This window comes from Dunckerocampus dactyliophorus, chromosome 6 (genome assembly GCF_027744805.1).
Source record: "Dunckerocampus dactyliophorus isolate RoL2022-P2 chromosome 6, RoL_Ddac_1.1, whole genome shotgun sequence".
Taxonomy (NCBI): domain Eukaryota; kingdom Metazoa; phylum Chordata; class Actinopteri; order Syngnathiformes; family Syngnathidae; genus Dunckerocampus; species Dunckerocampus dactyliophorus.
Window position 1 is genome coordinate 13648148 of NC_072824.1, and position 18730 is coordinate 13666877.

An 18730-nucleotide genomic window follows, 5' to 3' on the forward strand; every position below is an offset into this window, starting at 1 on the left:
CCAACATTTTATGGAGAAAAAAACCCCTTGGCATCATGCAAGTTGTCAAGAAAATTATGCTTATTGAGTTATGATTATTGAATATTGAAATTATGATTAACTACACAAGTGTGTTTTGCTTTTGTTTGTCTTTTTTTTGTAATGCTCTCACAGAACAGCACCAGTGAAATGGTGGAAAAGTGTGACAATAACTCGATGCTCGATTATGGCTTTTTGGCGATATCCGATATACCGATATTGTCCAACACTAAATTACCGATATCGATGTCAACCGCTACCGATATTAGCAGCAGCGTTTCCCTCAAGCTAATGTCAGGTCACATCTCGTGAATAAACATATTATGCTTATTTTACTGCGAAGCTACTGGATGCATTTCACAAATAAACACAAAATAAGACAAATACTGCAAAATGCAAAGTAAGTTATAGAAAAAGTGCCATTTTTACTGTTCAGTCGTCCCTCGCCATGTCATGTTTCAAAACAAAACAATTGTTTTGAGGTTGAATACGACCTATTGTTAGTCAAAAAATATTAATATTGAAGCAAATTTGACATATTTTATACTTTTTTTTATTTTTTACAATTATTACAATTATACAATTATAAGGCATCCAGAAGACAAATTCAAATACAGTCGTCCATTGCAGTTCAGATATCGCTTCATCAAATGATCGCTGTTTCATGGCTGCATGAGGATGGATCATTTTTTAATGCCATGTGATCGACACATTACAAGATTCAACATGGAACTTTCCCAATGCTAACAATGACTTCTTATGTGTTATTATTGCTTATCATATCTGTTATATTAAGTAATACGAGTATAAAGGTAACTATAGGGGTGCTATTTCAATGTCTACAGCGCTGTAATAATGTTAAAAAACGGTTTTAGAAGGTCATAAACAGGTCATAAACAAAAACATGTTCAACTAGAAAAATATTCCAATTATTAATATAGAATCCTGCTTTGCGGATATTCATCTATTGCGGCTTGGTCTGTAACCAATTAACCACAATAAACGATGGACATGTTTTTGCTATGTGCTATTCTACATTGGCCACTAGGTGTCAGTAATGTTACATTGATGAGACAATAGCCACCACAGGAAGTACTTGGTGATAATGTGAGTATTGCTAGCATGCTGAGTATGATGTTTATTTATGTCTTAAATGGCTTATTTTCTTTCATGTCTAATAAAAGGTGACAATAGGGGTGTTATTTCATGTCGAGAGGACTCTAATAATGTTAAAAACTGTATTTAGATGGTGGTAAACAGGTTTTCTATACTCTAACTACAAAAATATTTCAATAATAGATTCTTATTTATAAATTCACTTATCACGGTCGGGTCTGGAAATAATTAACTGCAATAAACGAGGGATGACTGTAAACATTTTGTCTCAACAAGTCATTAAAAAAAATCACAACTAATTAAGGGAAGCCACTTTAATACCCTCTCGTACAATCAGCAAATTAATTGTGAATTTAAGCTGTTTTCTGAAACCCTAATTTTATTAGATGCCGTCTGAACAGAACAGATCATCTTCACTGCATAAATGATACAAAAACAGATCAACTACACCGCAAAATCTCACTTTGTTTTTCTTACCTGAGATGCTCAAGTAGACGGCTGGACTGGTCACATTATCTCCAGTCATCTCGTTCACAGCCTCCACGTGGTAACGCCCGGCGTCTGCAGTTGTGGTTGCCAGGACGACCAGTTGATTATCCAATGTGATCGCTCTGTGAGGCACAAACAAGAGAAGGAGAGAGGTGAGGATGTTTTAAACAAAAAAAACCAACTATATCCCCGCCCAAAACATCAGCGACATCGTTTCAACTCTCGACTCTGGTGAGGTCACAAGAGGCGAAGCATACAAGTGCATACAAGTGCCAAAAAGGGAAGGAAGAGATTTCAGGCATTGGCCGTCATCATTGTGCATTGTGTTGTGTTCATCTCAATGCTGATCCAGTGTCATTTCCGTATAAGCATGCTGCAATCAATGCCACGAGGAAACGCGCACAATGATAAGCAAACGCACACATAGACTTGTTTTTCCCCAGAGGAGCTTACAAGGTGCAGGTGTCCAGGAGGATGATGCTTAGAGACACCAGAATGGAGATTTTTCACCCTGTTTAAACCTGTCGTTCTGGGAATAGGTGCCTCTAGTCAGGAAACACAGGTTGATGGTTTATTGATGCTACTTGTGTTCTCAGGCTGCTGAGGAAAACCCAATGTTTTTAACATGCTAGCGGAGAGACAAGATCAATATGAGAAAAGGGAGAATAAAACATATTAGAGCACTATCTGACAATGGTCTTATTTATTCTGTGTCTACCGTGTTCTGAGAGTAAGACCCTGAGAGACACACTCAAGATTTTAGGCCATATGAATAACCCATACTAGCGGGATAAGATATGCAGTGAATACTCTGTATAGACAAGTTTTGGAGAAAAGTATGACTTTAGGATAGGTTTAGCTGCATTGTGTGTGCTACAAAGAAACCCTGACTGTTTTTTGTCTGCAAATCTATGGTATGGTGTTGTATGCTGTGGTTTATGTGTTCCAGACATGTTAAACAAGTTACACTAAAGAACATCACATGGTTACTGTTGCACAGTTCAACATACTCATTTAAAATCAACATAATCATTTAAAATCAAATTAAGCTGTGAGTTTAACATACATAAATGGGGGATTTGCAGTGCAAGGACTTATACCAGAGAACATGTTATTGTCGTCAAGGGATTGAAGAATTTCCAAAGTGAGTGAGAGGGGTACCTGACAATCTTCAGCACCTTGTAAGGGCACTAGTGAAGCTCTTAAGTAGAGGCTAGAAAGCCTCTGATGATCACTACAGATCTCCTGGCTACACTCAACAGGGATGTACCTTGCCGTAATGGGCGCTGTTATTGCAGCTTGAATACTGAGAAATAGCGGTAGAAGTGGCGACGCAACATGTCAAATTTGCTTGACTGACAGAGGAAGGACTGACCAAATAATATTCCAGTCTTCGATACAAAAGAGTTTTACCATATGCTCAATAGTCAGTGGGCCTGATCTGAAACATCAAACTGAGATGTACAAACAGGACTGTGCCCCATAAAGGCATACTTTACCTGACCTCCACCTCATCAGAACACATTTCCTGTCGAACGTCAGAAACCTTCGATCTCACAAATGTTAAAAAAAAAAAAATCACAGACTCCACCAGGTTGAATGCAGTCTTCCCAGAGAATGGACGCTGTTTTGCTGCGTGGAGACCAACTTCTTATGGACCCCATATACTGTAATAGTCCAGGGGTCCTCAAATACATTAGTCGAAGGGCCAATTTTTTTCTCAGCAGACACTGTGAGCCTACCTCAAATGCCTACCTCACTCACGGTGCAAATAAAAATGACACAAGAAAGAGAGGAACTATGTGGAACATGTGGGGCAAACAATGTAACTGCACGGCAAAGTTGTTAATGTCTCAACTAAAAGTGGCTCTGCAGGTTATTCCTTCAAAACAGTGTTTACTTCAGTACAACGTACAAACACTCTGCTCACCCACTGCATTTTCCGTAAATGCATATTTTGTAGCCCGATTTTTGTTTTCAGTCCAATTTTCAGTGTCTACTTATTTTTTTTGTATTTCTTTAGGGTCACTAAAAGTAACAGAGAAACAGCGTCTGCAAAAGTGCTGCTTTCTAAAACATGCTGCAAAGCCGAAGTAGTGAGCCTGTTTTCTGAGTGAAAAGTATGGACTGAATGTGTGGCATAACCGTGCATGTTTTACTGCTGTGCTTTTATTTTGATGGCCGGACGCACCGCATACACAAAGTTTTATGCCGAAAGGTTGGTTGTGAGTTAATTTGATTTCATTTTACAATAGACAAAAGCAAACATGTACAACAAACATGGCATCAGTTTCAAGTACATTTCCAGGATGAAATAGTGCCACAACGGGCTGCTTTAAATCAGAAAGTCAAATAAGGAAATTAAAGTATGCCTATTTAACAATATAAATGGTAAACCAGATAATACATTGAAAGTAAAATAATAAAGTAGGGGTTTTCTACGAGATTCAGATGGTTAATTGTATGAGACCATGGTTTATTTTGTCTGAGGGAAAGAATAAAGAAAACTACATTGTGGAATCCTCCTTGTCGTCTGTTTGAAGCCACTCATAGACAAAATATAACAGAATCCAAGTTCTCAGTTCTCAGGTTTTAAACAAACTCAGGTTTTGCGATACTACATTGTGCACATCTGATGCCGCTCACAGAGGTCCAAAGAATGCTCAGGTCGTTTTTGTGTATGCTCAGATATTAACAAATTAGAGGGAACATTGTTTGGCAGGCCAAATTAGAAGCTCTGGTGGGTCAATCTAATACTAGCTTGCAAAACAGACATTTCTAGATGGGAGTTAATCTAATCTTTTCACGTTCAAAGCAGGAACCGAACCATGGAGTGATCCTCCACAACGGGAAACATACGAGGATAGATGAACAGAGAAGACGTCACCCAGCATATAACAAGAAGTTTGACATACACTCAGGATCAACACACACACTGAAATACACAATTCCTCAAGTGTAATTTTATTCACAGTGATTTCCCAGGAGAACATCCTCAAGAGCCAGAGCCTCAACCCGTTGCCTGATATTTTACTTGTGAGTGTGTATGCTTGCTGCTACATGCACTCACACTCAACCATAACTGTGTTTAAATGCGACTGTATTCTCTGTCTGATCTAGTCTACAGTTGACATGCATGATGTAACTTTACTGTAAGAGGTCTGTAACACAATTTACAGCTACTAAACACATAAATTGCATTGGCCAGCATTGCATTTCATTTCAACCTTTTTATTCAGCAGACGCTGATTAATAGACACGGACTGCGGTCTTGCTCTTGTCTGTCATGTGTAAGAGTCGGCGGGAGGAATGAGGGCCGGGAAGTCTGAGAAAATTTGTCTACATGAAGTTATTAACATTCAAATATGGACGAGCTATGCACACTAGTCTAAGAATGCAGCGAGACCAATTAAGATAGAACATTAATGGTAAAAAGAACTTGCTCATTTTAATATAATTTTTCCCCTCATTTGCATTTTTCCATTTAAACGTACCATTTGTACGTGGAATTACTGGCTGATGTTTGTATGGATTTGCCTTGCTCATTTGTTTCAAACCAGGGGGGTCTCAGGCTTGATTTCCCATTAAATTAACATGCATACATTTCTTCTTATCAAAAGAAAAATAAAATGAAATGTGCCAATGCTTCTGCAGTTGCTCCAGCAATTGAGATTAGAGCACCTCCAGTCACTGGAATATTTCAAAAAATAATAACAGAACGGTCCTCTTTCTTTGAGCTAGGCGGTGGTCATACAGTCTTACCCTCAGAGTTATAATATACAGTCAGACAATTTGAGTGAAGTGTTTTGCTTTTTTTGTGTTCTTTGTGTGTGCGTGTTTGGTGACGTCACCACAGAGTACCATTGATGGCAAAGTTCAAATGTGTGATGAACAGAATTAAAAAGGGAACTTACTGCAACATAGGAAAGTGTCTGGCTGCTAAGAACAACATGAGCAACACACACATATAAATTACATACACAAGTTAATTTTACTAAGCAGATGTTAACATGCAGTACATACTACAGAGCACACATTGATCACAGGACCTATATTACACAATAAGGTGTAATATTGCTTAACAAACATCTCTGTGTTCCCTCTCATCACGTGTCTACCGGGCATCTTGAAAGAGTGAGTTGTTTTACTTTCTTAGATTTATTATACAGTGGTAAAGTTCTCTTCGTACTTTTACAATAGTTGGGTATGTTAAAATTACGGCTGTCAAAGTTAACCTGTTGGAAATTTCCTTTAACAGTCATTCTTTTTTTTTTTACACACAATTAACGTGCACATGTCCTGTTGGACCCCCAGCCCACACCGCAGTTTGAGGAAATGCAGCGGTGGATGTGGAGTCACAAGCCTGTACAAATATTAAGTAGAAATGGACAAAGAAAAGGATATTTTGAAGGGTAATTTTAACTTCAAAGTCGTGGCACATGGCTGTCTGGACAAGACCAAAGTTATTTGCATCGACTGTCGCTGTGAGTTGTCACGGACTACGTTGCTTATCAAGGGAGAAGAGAGAAGTTACTGGTGCACTGCAGGTATTTTTTAAATGATCATTTACAGAATACAGTGGCACCTTGGCATTTAGATGTGAGTTGTCTCTCGGCTGTTTTTTTGCTTTTAACTGCAAACTAAAATTTGGGATATGAGCTGCAAGCTACCGGCAGGCATAGCCAAGGACAGCTCTTTATTTGTATTTGTGTTTGTACTTTATTTATCCCACAGCGGGGAAATTCACTTGTTACAGCAGCAAGCAAGATACGCAAGTAAAGAATACAGTGTAAAGAATACATATTGACTACAACATGGTTCAGGTGGTGCAGGTGTTGTAGAGCCTGATGGTATGAAGGACCTGCGGAACCTCTCCTTCTTACACCGTGGGTGTAACAGTCTACTGCTGAAGGAGCTGCTAAGGGAAACAACAGTGTCATGTAGCGGGTGAGAGGTGTTGTCCATGATGGATGTCAGCTTAGCCAACATCCTTCTCTCCCCCACTTCCTCCACGGAGTCCAGAGGACCGTCCAGGACAGAGCTCGCTCTCCTGATCAGCCTATTGATCCTGCTCCTGTCCCTGTCCGTGCTGCCCCCTCTCCAGCAGCCCACAGCATAGAAGAGGCAGAGGCCACCACAGAGTCATAAAAGGTCCGTAAGAGAGTCCTGCACACACCAAAGGACCTCAGTCTCCTCAGCAGGTGGAGGCGACTCTGGCCCTTCTTGTAGAGGGCGTGGGTGTTGACGGACCAGTCCAGTTTGTTGTTAAGGTGAACACCCAGGAATTTGTAGCTGTCTACCAACTCTGTGTCCGCTCCCTGGATGTTCACCGGTGTGAAGTGAGATGTTTTCCTCTGGAAGTTAATGATCATCTCCTTTGTCTTGCTGGTGTTGAGTTGCAGCTGGTTGAGCTCACTCCAGCTGACAAAGTCCCTGATGACCGTCCTGTATTCTAGATCATTCCCCTCTGAAACACAACCCACAATGGCTGTGTCATCGGAGAACTTCTGGATGTGACACTGTGTGGAGTTGTGTGTGAAGTCCGAGGTGTAGAGGGTGAAGAGGAAAGGGGAGAGCACCGTACCCTGAGGGGCACCTGTGCTGCAGAGTACCATGTCAGACACACAGTGACAGAGCCTCACATACTGTGGTCTGTTGGTGAGGTAGTCTATAACCCATGCAGTCAGGTGTTGGTCTACTCCCACACTCTCCATCTTCACTCTGAGTAGTGACGGCTGGTTGGTGTTAAAGGCACTGGAGAAGTCAAAAAACATGACCCTCACAGCGCTCCCGCTGTCCTCCAGGTGTAGCAGTGATCTGTGCAGCAGGTAGATCACTGCGTCGTTCACTCCGATCCGAGGCCGGTAAGCAAACTGCAGGGGGTCCAGCTGAGTGCCCACCAGGGGTCGCAGGTGCTGCAGGATAATCCTCTCCATGGTCTTCATCAGGTGAGAGGTCAAGGCAACAGGCCTGAAGTGGTTAGGCTCCTTGGGACGCGGTGTCTTTGGTATCGGGACCACACAGGAGGTCTTCCACAGGGCCGGGACTTTCTCCAGGCTTAGGCTGAGATTGAACAAGTGCCTGAGAACTCCACAGAGCTGGTCAGCACAGTCCTTGAGGATTCTAGGGCTGATGCCGTCCGGTCCCGGGGCCTTCCTTGCCTTGATCTTCTTCAGCTGACTCCTCACCTGATCATCAGTTATGGACAGGGGGGTAGAGGATGGCTGGGATGGGGATGTGGGGGTGAAGAGTGGTGAGTTGGTAGGGGAGGGAGGGGGGCAGACTCAAATCTGTTGAAAAACAGATTGAGTTCATCTGCCCAGATCTTGTCCCCACTGGCTTGGTCTCTCCCCACTCCTTTACCATGGCCTGTGATGGTCTGCAGGCCTCTCCAGACTTCCCTGGCATTATTCTCCTCCAGCCGCTTCTCAAGTTTCCTCCTGTAGCAGTCCTTCCCCTTCCTGATCTTATGCCGGAGTTCCCTCTGGACTCTGCACAGCTCCTCCTTGTCCCCCGAGTTGAAGACCCTCTTCTTCTTATTCAGCAGGGCCTTAATCTCAGAGGTCACCCAGGGTTTGTTGTTGGGAAAACACCGCACCAACTTGGAGGGCAGTGTTCTCCACACAGAAGTTTATATAGTCTGTGATGCAGTGAGTCATGCTGTCAACGTCACTGCCATGGGGACTACAGAGCGCTTCCCAGTCTGTTGTCTGGAAGCAGTCTCTGAGCCTAGCACTGCTCCTCAGACCACTGCTTCACAGGCCTCTTCACAGGGGGTTGTCATTCACTACTGGAGTGTAGTCTGTGACGAGATGGACGAGGTTGTGATCAGAACGACCCAGCGGGGTGAGGGGGGATGAGGTGTATGCATCCTTGATGTTTGCATACAGGAGGTCCAAAGTTTTATTGTCTCTAGTGTGGCATTTGAGATACTTCAATTAAGGTTAAAAAAAGGTAAAGGTATTTATATATATATATATATATATATATATATATATATATATATATATATATATATATATATATATATATACACATGCATTTTGTTTTCTGGTTTCTGCATCTATAACATAATTGGAAAACTATAAAAACATGTTTTGTGTTACCATTATTGGCTCTTTGAAATACAATAACTGAATTTACAGTAATTCCTCGTTTATCATGGTTAATTGGGTCCAGATCCGACCGTGATAAATACATTTTGATTTGATTTGAAACATTTATTCAAGGGAGAAGAAAACAAACAAAAAATATTAAAACAATCTAAGATAAAACCAAACACTCTTCAAACCAGAATGAAAGGGAGCAGAAAGAAGACGAGTCTTATTATCTCTGCCCCTTTTTCAGTCACAAACAACATTTCCACAAAATAGCACTCCTTATTTATAAATACAATATTTTTTTTGTAGTTACAGCCTCGAAAACCTCTTTACAACCTTCTAAATATGATTTTTAACAATACTAGATCCCTCTTGACATGAACAAACACCCCTATAGTCACACTAACACACATACTACCTAGTATAGTTGACATAATAAGAGACTTGTTCTCAACCAGTCCAGGGTGTACCCTGCCTCTCGCCCAAAGTCATCTGGGATAGACTCCAGCATACCCCTGTGACCCTAATGAGGATAAACGGCATAGAAAACGGATGGATGGATGGAGACTTGTGCTCATGTGTGTTGCTTTAAATGTGATCCCTGGGTGAGTAAAGTGAGTGGTGGACGGAAAGTGACATTGGGGGTTCAGAGTTAATTTTTAGTTTCATATTGCCATGGGTTACGGCCTCAACTGTAGTTTGTGTTTTTATTAGGAATTTTTCTGAGAGATCACTGTGCCTGTTGTGAGGTACCACTGTATTTCTTATAGAAAAAGATTAAGGTTCCACTGTAGTCAGAAAAAAGCACACCAAAGCAGACCAAAAATGTCATAACAATACAAATTAAAAATGTAACTGAGCTCTCTTTTCTTGTTCAATGTAATTAAACAGAACCAAACTGCCTTTAAATTTGAGACAACCTCGCTTCTGGAATATTGCTTGGTGTGCATGTGTGTGTCTGACAATTCCATCACCAGGGAGAAAATTGAAATATTACAATCAAGAACATGAAAAACATTTCTTGCAATGCGTTGCTTTCCAATTTCACTGTCAATTCTCTCTCTCTCCCTTCCTCCCTCTCTCTCACAGCCCCCCAACTTCTTCAAACCAAAGCCAGACTGGTCTTTCATTAAGAAACTAATTTCCTTCAACACTTGTGGGTGTTTACACATGCACACACACATACACTTATATGTGCCAAGAGCTAATTAGCACACAAACGTTTTAGGCCAGAGGATAAGTGATAAAGTCAGCGCATGCCTGAGTGTTTTTATTTATTTATTTATTTATAAGTGCATATGTGAACAGTCTAAGCTTGGGGGATTCACTCTCCTGCCAACAGAGCCCACGGTGGCCCTTTCTGGCCTCTTTCTCCATCTCTGATAGGCAGCGTGCCGCTTCCTTAATGCACACTGTCGACCACAGGGAGGCATTGACGGTGCAAACTGAGTTCAGTCAGCAAGCTTTTTGGCAGCTTTACCTCAGAAAAAGTTACTGCCAGACAAGTACCCACACATTGGGTGGATGTAAAAGTGCACCTTACTAAGGCACTTAGACAACCAGGACCATTCACTGCTCCTTGCAGCCATCATGAGCAAGTGTTTGCTTAGGTGTGCCGTTGAGTGGCCATGAATAAATCTTCTGTTGGACTGTGATTGATTGTTAACGGTTCATATCTGCTCGTGAATGTGAGTGTATGTTTCATCACAATCACACATTCATTTTTATTGGGTTTTTTTTGCAACTTTGCAAACAATTCAGCCTTGGTAGAGGTCTGCACTCTTCTAGTGAAATTCTAGTTAGACAGCATGTGGTCATCAAAGTATTGCTAAGGGCAGGCTCACACTAGCCTAATGTACCGTGTTTTGGCACACTTCACACCTAAAGTCTGGCACAGTTGGCTACTGTGAGCACACTGATCCGCATCCAAGCATGGCCCACTTCCCCTCCTTTGGCATGACGAGAAGTGGTGGGCCAGGGCACGGCACACACACAAGCACTCGTGAAACGTAGCTCAGTTATGAATTTGAACACTCCTTGCTGGTTCTTAGGGTGTGTTCTAGGGATGTGAACAATGAAGTGGTGCGATATCTGGTTTGGGGAGCGAACAATTCAGATTTGCCAGTAAAAGAATCCTGTATCGATAATAATCAGCCATAAATCTTTGGATTAATTGATCGTGCCTGGGCTGCCGGCGAAACGCGCCAGCCTGCCGGCTAGCTAGCTAGCTAGCGCCGTGGCACATTTCACCGGCAGCCCAGGCTCTCACCTTGTTTATAAGGCACTGTCAACCGATAGCTAGCTGGTGTTTGAACACTGAAGTTTGGAACGTCTTTGGATTAATTTAAAGACGGGTGCAGAACTTGACCAGTCAGACCAACAGAGGGGGGTATGGTAACTTTTCTGCTTTGCAACTTGATTATTTTGAAATGTTGCTGGAGTGTTCTCCCTATGCTCAGTGTGAAATCTAGTACCATTATCATTGTTATGACATTTTGAGTACTTACAGTACTACTACTTGAGTACTACTTTTCCAAGCTAAAACAGCACTTTCATTGCACTCATATGACAAATACTTCTATTTACTTACTGTATCTGTGCTTGGAAGAGATGTGTCATTATTTAAGGGGCTTCGCACTACGTATTTATTTTGTATTATTAATTGGACTGAAGTTTAAGACCTGTGTTTTTTCATTATTATATTTTAGCTAGATAAGATTTAAAAATGAAATGTTTCAAATGTAACAGGTATAAAAATATAAATATAAAATATAGTCGACGAAGGTCAACGAAGTCAATGAGCATAAGAGGGCCAAATACTCTGAGCTCATTACGGAGTGCCACCTCCCGGTGGCTGTGGATCCGTAGGGGGGATCCGTGGTGCGCTAGGGTGCGCAAGGGTGTCTGATGATTAAAGACCCGAATCACCCTATGACTCCGGGTTTATCACTGATGACGTGTCCAAGTATCACCGTGAGGTGTATTTAAATCTATCACATCTGGCCTAGCCAGTGACCTCCAGGAAAGGCTGGATGACAACCACAAAAGAGTGGTGACAACTGGAAAGACAGTGGAAAGCTCTGAGAAACGGCGACCGGGGTAGGAAAGGCCAGCCCCCTGACCTACAGCTCCCGTGAGGGGGCAACCAAATATTGCTACGAAGAACCCTACAAGAAAATACCCCCAGGGATGCCCGAGAGGGGGGGAGGATGAGCATCCCAATCGGACGAAAATATTGGTAACGACCCAAGCAAATGATCAACGCACTATGAGCGCAGTCTCCGTATGCGGCAAGGTCTGCAAGAACCCGAGAGTTCTGAAGATCCACCCCACCAGACTAAGATGGCCTGCCTTGGGAAGGGACAAGTGGTGCGAAGCTCAGGAATGACAGCTGACGCAACAAATTTGGTTGAGCCCGCTGCAGAACCTGGTCAAACGGAGGAGGAGCCAGGTCTGCAGTCCCCCCCCACAGTACCCAGAATCTCCGAGCAACACAATTCCCCCGTGAAGGAAATCGAAACATTGTCGGGTGAAGTGGCCTGCTGCCAAAAGCAAGGAGACACCTCCAGAGCCAGTGTTCCAATTTAACTGTGATGAGCCCACCCTGTCAGAGGTAAGGCAAGATGTCAGAACTGCAAGATCTTGTTCGGTCCCCGGTCCCAGTGGTGTACCTTACACGGTCTATAAGCAGTGTCCACGGCTCCTCAAACGTCTCTGAAAGATCTCGAAGGTGATCTGGCAAAGAGAGAAAGTCGCCGCCCAGTGGAGACATGCCAAAGGCGTCTGGATCCCAAAGGAAGAGAACTCTAGCAACATCAAGCAGTTTCATATAATGTCGCTGCTCAGCGTTGAGAGCAAGATTTTTTTTAAGATCGTGTCCAAACGACTAACAGAGTTCCTCTTGAAGAATGCCTACATAGACACCTCAGTCCAGAAGGGGGGAGTTCCAGGAGTGCCTGGGTGCCTGGAGCATACAGGAGTGGTGACGCAGTTGATCCGGGAGACAAGGGAAAGCAAAGGAGACTTGGCAACTGTCTGGCTTGACCTATCCAACGCCTATGGATCCATCCCACACAAGCTTGTCGAGACAGCATTGACAAGATACCACGTCCCTGGGAAAATCTGCAACCTCATCATGGACTACAACGATTTCAGTGCAAGAGTCTCCTCCAATAAAGTAACATCTGGCTGGCACCGCCTGGAGAAGGGGATAATCACCGGCTGCACAATCTCGGTGTCATTATTCTCCTTGGCCATGAACATGATAGTCAAGTCCGCGGAGGTTGAATGCAGAGGTCCAAAATAAAGATCAGGGACCCAGCAGCTCCCCATAAGGGCCTTTATGGACGACTTGACAGTGATGACTACATCTGTTCCTGGGTGCAGGTGGCTCCTTCAGGGGCTTGAGCAGCTCATCTCCTTGGCAAAGAGCTTCAAGCCAGAAAAATCCAGGTCTCTGGTCCTGAGGAAGGGTAAGGTGGCTGACCATTTCCACTTTACACTTGGAGGGACCAAGATTCCCACGGTGACCAAAAAACCTGTCAAGAGCCTGGGGAAAATCTTTGACAGCTCCCTGAAGGATGCAGCAGCTGTGCTGCAGACCAAGAGCAACCTGACTTCTTGGCTCACAGCCATAGACAAATCGGGTCTCCCAGGAAAATTCACAGCCTGGATGTACCAGCACGGTGTCCTGCCCAGGATACTCCGACCCCTGTTAGTCTATGCGGTACCAGCAGCATCGCCTTATATGGCCATTTCATCAAGCTGCACCTTCCCCTCAGTGGACTATCAGAGGAGTTCAAGGTCACCCGATCTAGAGAGGTGTTGATGTACAGGGACTCCGCAGACATTAAGGTGGCATCGGCAGGGATTGTGGTTAAAACTGGAAGAAAGTGGCAGGCACAAGAAGCCGTAGGCAGGGCAGAGGTGCGGCTGAGACACAAGACCTTGGTGGGAACCGTGGCAATGGGGAGGGCAGGCCTTGGCAGCTTTCCCAGGCCACGGTACGACCAGGCTCGCGGCAATGAGAAGCGCCGACTTGTCCAAAATGAGATCCGGGCAGAGGTGGAGGAACAACGTTGCTGCAGGATGGTCGGCATGTCCAGGCAGGGGGCATGGACAAGGTGGGAGCATGTGGAACCGCGCAAACTATCCTGGGCAGAGCTCTGGAGAGCTGAACCTCTGCGGACAAAGTTCCTCATACAATCAGTGTATGACGTCCTCCCAAGCCCAGATAATCTGCACACCTGCGGCCTGGCAATCACCCCAGAGTGCAAGCTTTGCCGGAGGAGGGGAACCTTGGAGCACATCCTGAGCTGTTGCCCAAAGACTCTGGGGGAGGGGCCGTATCGCTGGCGCCACGACCAAGTTTTAAAAGCCTTGGCGTATTCCATCTGCGCTGCAATACAGTACAGCAAGTCCCAGGTCACCCAAAAGCAGGCAATCACATTCATCAGAGCAGGGCAGAGGGTAAGCCACCAGCTCAACACCGCAGGAGGGCTTCTCACCACCGCTCGTGACTTGCAGCTCCAAGTGGACCTGGGAAGGCAACTAAAGTTCCCGGCAGACACTGCTACCACCTCGCTCCGGCCAGACATGGTGCTGACATTGGAGTCAACTAAGCAGGTGGTGCTATTGGAGTTGACAGTCCCCTGGAAAGACCGGGTCGACGAAGCCATTGAGCGTAAGAGGGCCAAATACTCTGAGCTCATTACGTAGTGCCGGAGCAAAGGCTGGAAAGCCTGCTGTGAACCAGTCGAAATTGGTTGCAGAGGTTTTGCAGGCCACTCACTACAGCAAGTATTCAAACTCCTTGGAGTTAGAGGACTGCAGTCAAAGAAAGCCACCAAGAACATCCTTGAGGCCGCAGAAAAGGCCTCCCGGTGGCTGTAGATCTGTAGGGGGGATCCGTGGTGTGCTACTTTGACACAAGCCGGGGTCTGATCAATACCGGTTGAGTCGCTCGGGCAAGGGTGTCTGATGATTAAAGACCCGAAACACCCTATCACCCCGGGTTTATCATTGATGACGTGTGCAAGTATCACCGTGAGGTGTATTTAAATCTAGATTATAAAATATTGATCCCATAAGGAAAAAGATGGTTATTCAGCAAGTTTTTTTTTTTGTCTTTGTCTAAACAATATACATATTTGACATGTTTCACTTTATTCTTGTCAGTGAAAATACTGTAAGAATGACATTTTTATGTCATTGGCGTCTTTATTTTATAATGTAAGATTACTATCTACATCAAACATTAACCATTCATTTTACAATTGTATGGCAGTTAAGATTTTTAAATGGTACTTTACAAAAAAAGCCACTTTGACAGATTATTTCAATTTCTTATTGGAAATTTTAAAATGCAAAGAAATTGGCAGCTGAACAGCACCCTGGATTGGATTGTCTTTGACCTTAGAGTTTCCACTGTCTTTAAGTCGTGTCATATTACTATATTGTTATTGTGTATATAAGTATTGATTATTTAATTATCAGGTCATAAAACCAGTTGCAAGGCAAAGCTTGATGCTGTGGTAATTGTTACTGTTTAGGGGCAGACTGAGGATGTAGTCCAACAACACACGGTAGCATGTTTTGGAACATATGATATATCTGTTTTTGCAATGGGATAAAACAGTCTAAACAAAACAAGAGTGACTCGGGGATTACTGCCAGAAGGTTGTGACATTGTGCTGGCAGGAGCTCGGCAGCGACTGCTTTAGTGATTTTCCAGGCATAGCTTAAATTGAGCCATTGTTAACACAGCCTGGGGTTGAAGATTTGCTTTTACAGCATATTTGCGTAGCACTTTTTAATCTTGCCGCTCTATGAAAATGCGTTGGCGTCAACAATAATCTTTTCAAAATATTTGTTTCGAGTTCCTGCTTGCTGCAGAGGAAAACCTTAATTTCATCATTGCATCTTTTTTTTTTTTTTTCTCACAGTACAAATGTGTAATCCCACTGCCTCAGTTGAAAATGAAAAAAGCAGGCTCCAATAGGATCGATTGATTAATTCAGAAAATTGACAACCGTTGTTAGTCATGTTAGTCATGTAGGTCATTGAACAGCCAATAAATAAGTGATTAAATTATTTCTGATAATGTCAACAGTAAAGGGATAGTTCGGATTTTTTGACATGAAGTTATATGACATCTCCATAAGAGGTGTGGTGCATCAACGGTAACTCCACTTCAGTATTCCTATTTAACTCATCTGTCTTGATTTGAAACTCCTTTTAAGTGGCATTTATGGGGACAATATGTAAGTAAAGATGTTTTGTACGCCTGTTGGTTTGCGTTATAGTAGCAGTGACGCTGAGTGACGTCATCATCCAGCATGGCATGTCACGTACACGGTAACAATAAATGGCACACACTTGCTTGTGCCGGCGAGGAAGGAGAAGAAAGGCTGGGAAGCCAAAATTTGTGTTGACCATTTATTCGTTTTGTCACACATTTACACTTGCATTTCTTATGTATTCTTCTTTTGCATTACCACGTTTCCTTATACTGCTGCATGCCATCTGCCATCACTTCATATGCAAAGCATCTGTTTGCTCTCCCGGTCTGGTCTCATCATTATCAAAACTTACTATCATAAACCCACCACGGTATCCTGTTTAGTATCTCTGTTAAGCCTCTCATCAAGATGGAGGACTCATCCAAACCCTCTAAGCGGCAAAAGGTACAAGGAGGCCACACTACTTGCTAGTTGCTGCACCGTTCTTTCAAATGGCTGCTCTAATCAGGAAGATTATCAGCACAAAAAACCCACTGGCCCGTACAGGTAAGAAAGTTTCAATTTGCTGAGGAATTTGCATAATGTCCAACACCTTAGGGTGCAAAGTGCAAGTTTGGATTGCACTGTTTAAAGTAAATAATTCATCATGGCAAGCTATACCAACCTCTGTTGATCCTGATTTTGTATTGCATTTTTAACTAATTTTTTGTTCTCATTGATAATTTATTCTTAAGTATGCATTATTAATAATTCATACCTGATTCCCTTTCAAAAAACAACAGGAATCTAGGAAACTTCACCTGCACTGTCCAGTATCCAGGTATTTATTTCACAGTCACACTGGTTGACTTTTTGGCTAAAAAGTTACTGAATCGATTTAAAGTTACTGAATCGTTTCGGATTGTATCATTCTAAATTAACCAATATTGTTCTTGAATCGTAAAACGCAAACCGTAAATCGTAAAACGGGGTGTAACACGAATCATTACACCCCTAATTTGTATCACAATCGATGGGCGTTGTTTGTATCTCAGTTTTTATGACTGTGCGCTGCCGCCTGTGTATATGTGCCACAGTGTTTACATGCGTGGATGATAACCGCTGCGACGTGTGAGAGTTCAAGTGAGATCTAGGCTATAGTGTAACAAAAAAAAAAATATCTCCAAAAATTATGCGGACTTGTAATTATCTGTGCTGTAACAAGAGAATGTGTTTGAATCTTCCTATATATTCCATCCTTTTCCTGTCACGGACATTGCTATTAGACAACTTTGGCTTCTTGCCATATTTGCGATAAAGTGGGAACCAAAATGGCCAGGATGAAACAGCTTCATGTGTGTAGTGCACACTTCAGTGAGAAGGATTGCATTCCTACACACCCAAGATAAAGGGATAGAGGAAGAAACATGTTTTGAAGAGTTCCTCTGTTCCAGCACCCCAGGTAACGACTATGCAGTATACTAGCTATACGATATATACTAGAACTACATAGGTATACTATATAGGTATAGTCTACTCACATCTACAGCTGTGGGTCCAGCTTCAGCACTCCTCTGTCCCTCCTCTCTCCCTCTGCCCGTTCTAACTCCACCTGACAAAGTTGGGCATCAGTGTATTCCTGTTCATAAAGGTATCCCTTCGGCTTTGTGCTAAAAGGAATGTCACTTGTTTCGTAGTCAGACATATTTACTTTCACCATCCCAGCAGTAAACACTGCGAAGCAGGCGATGGAAATGTGTGCAACAGTTGACAACTGGCGGCAGCGTGCAGTGATACCAACAGAGAGAAAATAAGCTTCGATAAGCAAAACGCTTTACTAAAGTGACTCAACACGGAAAACTGATCACAACTCAGCTCACAGGACGAAGTGACGGAAAAGTCACTGTTGATGCACTACATTGCTGACGGGGATGTCATACAACGTCATGTCAAAAACTCTAAAGTAGGCCTCCATAAAAAAAAAAAAGATGTAGATTATTTTCACCTGCCACGGAAAATTACCATTTGCATGCATTGGTGTGTTTATTCCTCGTCGCTGTTTCTGGCTGGATGACAAGGGGGTTCACTCAGCAGGTGTTTGTGCAAATTGGTGCTACAGTGAAATGAACGGAGAGAGTGAACCCTCCTGTTGTCTCCTCCCCTCTTTGTCTCTGTACGAGGAGGCGGGGCTGCCTTGGCGAGCAGCAAATTAGCCTTGTGAGCCAGCATACGCTAACATGAATGATGGTACAACAGTGATAGTTTCTAAGGTGAATGCTACATCCCCAGTGTGGGAATATTTTGGTTTTAAACAGAATGAACAAGGTCAACGCATGAACACCGGCAAACTAAAATGTTGCATTTGTTCAAAAGTAGTGACGAGGAAGTAGGGGAATACGACCAACTTGTATGCACACCTAAAACGGAGGTGAAAAGGAGCCTTTGTTCCGACAGTAAGTCAGTGTCGCTCGCTACACTGCAAAAGAAATGCAACATTTCGGGAAATGTTAAAAATGTTTGATAGACAGTACAGATTGCCTGGGAGAAAGTACATGTACAAAATGTTACAAACAGCAATTCCTGAGTGAAAACATTGCATTTTACTCTGCCACCACGGATATGTGAGCTAGCTCAAATACGACCTCCTACATTAGTTTAACAATACACTACATAACTGCGGGTGTGTGTGGCTTTTATTGGGAGTGTTTTTTTTTTTTTTTCTCTTAACAGAGACAAAGTCCATTTTATTTTAACGTAGTGCTTTTTGTCTTTTTTTGTTTGTTTAAT

At 43.0% G+C, this 18730-nt stretch overlaps 1 protein-coding gene across 3 annotated transcripts in view; it reads right to left on the reverse strand.

Moving 5' to 3' along the window:
* Positions 1 to 18730, reverse strand: part of sdk1b (sidekick cell adhesion molecule 1b) — a 369858-nt gene that overhangs the window by 174966 nt on the left and 176162 nt on the right. For all 3 annotated transcript variants that reach the window (XM_054779326.1, XM_054779325.1, XM_054779324.1), the window contains exon 5: positions 1612 to 1745. In XM_054779326.1, the coding sequence (XP_054635301.1) occupies positions 1612 to 1745 (134 nt within the window). The remainder of the gene's footprint in view (positions 1 to 1611; positions 1746 to 18730) is intronic.